The 6000-nt window shown below is 62.7% G+C and overlaps 1 protein-coding gene across 1 annotated transcript in view; it reads left to right on the plus strand.

Annotated features, from left to right (window-relative positions):
* Evc (EvC ciliary complex subunit 1) overlaps positions 1–3412 on the plus strand; it is a 60173-nt gene extending 56761 nt beyond the window's left edge. Inside the window, exons 19-21 of the mRNA XM_047566601.1 lie at positions 629–722; positions 1338–1449; positions 1875–3412. Of these exons, the coding sequence (XP_047422557.1) occupies positions 629–722; positions 1338–1449; positions 1875–1956 (288 nt within the window). The 3' untranslated portion in view covers positions 1957–3412. The remainder of the gene's footprint in view (positions 1–628; positions 723–1337; positions 1450–1874) is intronic.
* The last annotated feature ends 2588 nt before the right edge of the window (positions 3413–6000 follow it).

Raw genomic sequence — 6000 nt, forward strand, 5'->3', positions numbered from 1 at the left:
GGACTGCCGTCTGTCCTGTGGGCCCTGCGGGGCGACAGGCCTGCATCCTGTCCAGAGCACACAGGAGCTCAACCCAGGACAGAAAGCGATAGCCTGGGCGTGGCCCAGGACAAACACCCTGCGTTTCTGAGGGGACGCCAGGAACGTGCTGGCCCTGTCGGAGGTCTCCCAGAGCAGGGCAGCCAGGACAGGGACGCGGACAAGCGTGCCACCGTGGAAACTGGCCCTTACTTCTGGAAGGTCTGTGGTGGACAGTGGCTGGCCCATGCCTCCACCTACAGCCAGGGGGCAGTTACCACGCCTGTCCTGACGACAGGTGGGGAACCTGGGGCTGGCGGAGGGGAGGGTCTGACAGGGTCCCAGGGCAGCGAGCGGTGGGCGGGCCTGTCTGGTGGCAGGCGCTCAGCTCTGGAGTCGGGCCACACTGGCTAGGTCCTGTCCTGCGGCCACCACCGCGGAGCTCTCGCCCTGTTCTCGTCTGTGCCGGGCCCCGCAGCCTCTCGGGGCACTTCGGGGAAAGCCTCCTCCTGCTGGGGACGTGTCCCACCAGGCTCCTGCACAGGGCAGGCTCTGTCGGGCCCAGGAGCTTCGGGGAGGGGCCAGCTGATCCTTCCCGTTTGCACATCAGGACGCGGAGCAGAGCTTCATCTCTGAGCTGGCGGCCTTGGCCCGAGTGCCCCTTGCTGAGAACAAACCGCTCTCCAGGAAGCGCGGGCCGCCGGGTAAGTGGTAGTGTCTGCTGCAGCGGAACCCTCGGGGCTGAGGAGGAGGGTTCCACTTCCCTGCCCACCACCGCCTGGCTCTGTGGCCTCGGGCTCATACCCAGCCTCTCTGGGCTTCCACGACCTCATCTGTAAAGGAGCAGGCTCCTTAGGGCACCCGGGCGGGCCCTGGCTGTCCGTGTTTGATGATCCCAGTTGCTGGGCCTGCGGCTCACCATGCCTCACCCCTAACTCTGTTCCCCTCTGTAAAGTGGGGAGTAAGCCCCTCCCTGCCAGTGACAGAATCAGGGTACCTGAAGGTGTGCTCACCCAGACACCCACGAAGGCAGACGCTCCAGCACAGCCGCTCCGCCGCCAGCTGCTCTCTGCACCCCAAGTCTCAAAGGCCGCTGGGTGTGCTACGAACACGGCCTGGCAGATCTGGTTAAGTCCCGGCGCTGCCATTTACCAGCGCAGCTGGCCTGGGAAAGCCTCGTCTTCTGAGCCTCAGTTTCCTTGTCAGTGAAATGGGCATGATGCCGTGGAGAAGCAGGGCCCGCCTGGCCACTGGGCGCTCGAGAATGTCGGCCTGGGGCCGGGAGGAGTTCTGAAGGCCCAGGGTCCTCTCTCTTCCAGAGAAGCCTCTACGGACCAAAAGGAAGAAGCCTCTGCCTCAGGAGAGGGGGGACCCGGGGCTGCCCAGCGATGGCGACCCTGCCTCAGGGGACCACGCCTCCGGATCGCTCAGGTACAGGGTCCCCAGCTCTCGCTCAGGTGCTTCTTCACCACCCCCGTGGCCTCTGGGTGAGAAGGCCCCGGGAAGCCCGAGAGGGAATGGGCAGCCGGGATTTGAGCGCGAGGCTTGGCCACACCGCGGGTGGGGGCGTTGCTGCAGCCGCTGCAGTTGTCCCTGAGGGGAGGGACTCTGCTGCCACGCTGTGGGTGTCCAGCTGGAACCACCCCAGCCGCCTCCTCCAGGGTCAGCACTGGCCGCCAGCCTGTGCCAGTGGGCCTGGTGTGGGAGCCCGCATGCCCCAGAACCAGGGCTCTGCCTCGTCACCACACAGGTCACTGTGAAAACCACCTCGGTGCTGTGCTACCATCGCCCTAGTGGGGTCACTGTGCCTGGACACAGGCAGAGTGCTGACCACCACTCTCTCCTGCGCCCTGCAGCCCAAGGCCGGGCCAGCAAGAAAGCGAGGCTGGTGACGGCGAGGACGCAAGGAGGCTGCTGAAGAGGAGGAGCAACCTGTAGTTGGAGGCAGCCCGCGGGCCTGGGCCTGGGCGTGCAGGGCCCACCCCCCACCACAGCCTGGGGACATGGCCATGCTGGGAGAGGACAGAGGAGGGTGCAGGCCTGCCCCCGACGGCCACACCTGAGAGGCCGGGGCCAGCCTCGGAGCACTCTTAGCCCGGGTGCCAACCCATTCAACCCCTGCCCTGGGCGACCTCCCGAGGGTCACCCTGCCCTGGCCTTCTGTACCCAGCTCTACCCCATGTCCAGAGGCTGCCATAAGCTGAGCTCACCTGGGTACAGCCCTGGGCTCTGCTCCCCAGCTTCTCTGCCCCGTGCTGCCAGGTAGGGTCTCAGGCTTGCTGTGTTTCCTAGACCCAAGGTCACTGTCCCTGATCCTCCACTCCCCCAGCCTACCCTTGGCTGCCACGGTATTCCCATCAGGATCACTGATGGGTATTTTTGTCCAGCTCAGCACTGAGAACTGGTCAGCAAGGCAGAGCCTGAGTCTTGGACCAACGCCACCATGCAGGCTGCTTCAGTCAGCTTTCCACTGCTGTGACTAAGGCACCTGCCAGAACAACTAGATGGGAGGAAAAGTTCGTTTAAGGCGCTAGATACAAAGTGTATACCCCAAAGGCACCCCCCAGGGACCACCTCCTCCAGCCACCCCCCGCCATCAATTAGCACTCAGTCCCATCGGGTGATTACTTCACTGATGTGGTTAAGACTCACCGCCCGGTCACTTCTCCTCCGAACCTCCTTGCATTGTCTCACACGGGAGCTTCCGGGGCACCTCACATCCAAACCATAACACAGACCATGGAGTCCTGGTCCCTAGTCCTGTCCTGACCCACCTGGGCCCAGTGACCCACAGACGCATGTCCACCACAGCAGGCCTCTTCTTCAGAGCACAGGGAAGCACACAGTAGGAGGCCGTGCCCAGCCCGGGCTTCACGGGGGAGGGCGAGTCCTTCTACCAGACAGAGCCCCTCCAAGAAGTGTCGCTGGGGGCACCTGCCTCTCCTGATGGATGGTAAGAACTTCCAGAAGCTTCCAGACCAGCCACATGTACACCACCACCAGGGGAGGCCCTTCCCTCCCAGAGAGAAGGCTGCTCTTGGGAGATTCCCGCCTCAGCACTGTGGAGACTGGTGAGATCATCCCTTGGAAGATGGGGTCACTTATCTCAGACCCGAACCAAAACCAGGGTGCCTGGGGGCATGAGCTCCTGCTGGCCCATCAAGGGAGAGCTGTCCGTCACAGGCTGTGCAGCAGGAGCCCGGGGGTACTCAGTGCTACCGACCAACAACCAGCTCGCTGGGAGCCTCTGTGACTGAAGAACTTGGTTCTCAAATGGCGCCCATGAGCTCCACCTGTTCAAAGCTCCCAGGACCTTGGCCTCCCTGGGTGTGTCTGTGACCTTCCTAACAGGTGCACCCCAGATCTCAGTCCTGAGTAAACCCATGGATGTGGAGAGCCTCCCGCTGTGTCACTCTAGGGGGACGGGGCCCAGAGCTGTCCTGTGTCTCATGGCTAACATGAGGTTAGCAGCATCCCTGGACTCGACCCATGAGATGGCAGGTCCTCCCACCATGTCTCCAGCACTGCCCAGTGTCCCAGGGGCCACTCTCCACAGGTCTAAGGCAACGTGTGCCTGTCCCAGCCAAGCCCAGGGTGTGACAAATGTGTTTCCACAAGTTTCCAAAATGATGGGTGCTGGTTTGGGGCCTGGGTGGCTCAGATCCCGTCAGGGGGATTTTCTGGGCTGTGAGTTTTGCTTTCTCAAAACCTGAATTAGACCCTGCTGGTGGACGAGCGGCTCCTCCCCGGAAGCAGCTGTGCAGCCCTGTTTTCTAATGCTGGAGGTGGAGACCCTGGAGCCCTAACTGGCTCTAGTGGGATCTCTAAAGTTACCCAACAGTGCCCTCTGGCGGCGCCAGGAGACACCGTGTCCGTCCGCAGGGTCTCCTAAGTGGCTTGGAGTCCTTTGTGCAGTGTTCTCAGGATGCTTGCATAGACTATCACTTCTGTGTTGCTCAAGGGTCCTTGCACAGAGATGCCCTAAGGCAGATGGCATCTGTGTCCTGGATGCCCTGTTTGGTGGCACGTGTGCCAAATGCAGACCCCACCCCCACCCCTGCAGCAGCAGGTCTGGTCAGTTAACCTGAGATTAGATCTCTGAGAAGATCCAGGCCTAGTTAAGGTGCCAATTTAAGGCTCACAGACCCAGCCCACACCTCCCATCCAAGGACGACCCAGCCCACACCTCCCATCCAAGGACGCTCCTGCTGCTCCCCACCCCACCCTGCAGGTGCATTCACGGTACCGGCTCACAGGTCGTGGGTTTGTTCTCAAGTGTGGCTTCCTCAGCCCGAGGGGATGTGTCCTGCCCCCACCCTGCTGCCCACCTGTGCCCGCGTGGCACAGATTTGGGGACGCAACTCCACAAAGGCTTGGGGGGCATGCTTGGGGACACCCTGGGGTGAGGGGCAAGAGGGCTGAGCTGAGTCAGGCAGGTGGGCGAGGAAGCCCAGGTTGCAGCCAGCTGCCCTGGCCCACCGTGGCTTTGGTCCCTGTTCTCATTATGGGCTGTGCGTTGCTATGGTGTTGGATAGAGGTGGAAATGGAAGGGGAGGTGAGTGGATCAGCCTGTTCTGCGGTGGTGTCCTCGGTCTGTGCTCAGGACTCCAGGACGGAGCCAGTGGGGCTCGCCCTCTGCAGACTGCTCCGGTCTGGGGGTGCCAGTGTTGCAGGGTCCCACTCCGGAAGCCCTGGCCAGGAGGGGCAGGCGCTGAGTCGGCAGAAGCCTCCCACCGTCCCACTCTTCTCCACCCCCTGCTCTTCTCCACCCCCACCATTTTCCCTTGAGGGTTATTCCACCTATAAATCCTTAACACACAGAATCCAGCCTCAGTGTCTGTGTCTCAGAGGACCTGGCAGAGACCATCCCAGGCTCAGCAACCCTTTAGTGTCCTAGAACTCTGAGTCCAGAACATCCAGAGAGCAGCCCTGGCCTACGGTCCAGAAACCATGTGGCAGCTTCCGATCATGACCAGACAGGGACAGGGGAGGTCGCAGCGGGAGTCAGGAGGCTGAGACCCAGCCTGGAGGCCATAGGGATGCCCCACCCGCATGGCTACACCCCCAGGAAGCGGGAGCCATGGAGGTCAAGGGAGCTTCGTTTCTTCCAAATTCGCTGTCCTGGGCACGGAGTGCTACAGAGCCTCTGCTGGGGCGTGAGGGCTCTTCCGCACTGCACGCCACCTGCCCCACACAGCTCACGCCTGGACGAGTCCCCAGTCCACGGGAGACTGGACCACTGCCCGTAGGGATGGAAGGCCTACAGCCAGGCCTGGGCGAGGGCCACCAAGCGTCCAAATGGACCCTGGACACCCAGCACTGCCACACCACCTTTCTCCTCATGGGAACAGGCCACCAGGGAATGGGGCCTTTCCCCTGTGGCCAGGGCCCGGGTCCCCGCCTATGGGAACCTCCGCAGGTCTGCAGAGAAAAACACGAACTGGATCTGCTGAGTCCCGCTGGGTTCGCAGTCCTCTCTCCTCGCTTTCAGCCCTGGGTTGGCTCATGCGGAGAAGCTTGGGCTAAACGGCATTGTGAACGTCCGCCGGGCCGCACACGCCTTCCCTGGAAGAGGAACAGGGAGGGTCTTTGCGCTGTTGTGGGGACAGTGGCTCCACAGTGGCTGTACATCAGGCAGAAGGCTGAGCGCGCTCTGTGGCCAAGGTGGCCCAAGCAGCTGTGGGGTGTGCAGCCAGCCGGGCGGCACAGGGGCCCTGGAGCACCCGGCCGCACGCGGTGGGAGGTGCGCCCAGGCAGCCGGTTCGCCCGGCTTTTGAAGACTCAGTATTGAGCGAACCTGCACAGTAGGGCCACAAGTGGCCTTCCTGGGACGGCAGAGCTGACTCACATGTTCAGGAGTCCCAGCTGGTGGGCCTCGTGGGGGCGTGACCTTGGCTGTGGGGAGATGGACAGACGTCAGCGAGCACCACGCCAGGACCCTCCACCCACAGCCCTCCTGCAGCCCTGTTTGCCCGCACACCC

This window comes from Sciurus carolinensis, chromosome 10 (assembly GCF_902686445.1).
Source record: "Sciurus carolinensis chromosome 10, mSciCar1.2, whole genome shotgun sequence".
Lineage (NCBI taxonomy): Eukaryota > Metazoa > Chordata > Mammalia > Rodentia > Sciuridae > Sciurus > Sciurus carolinensis.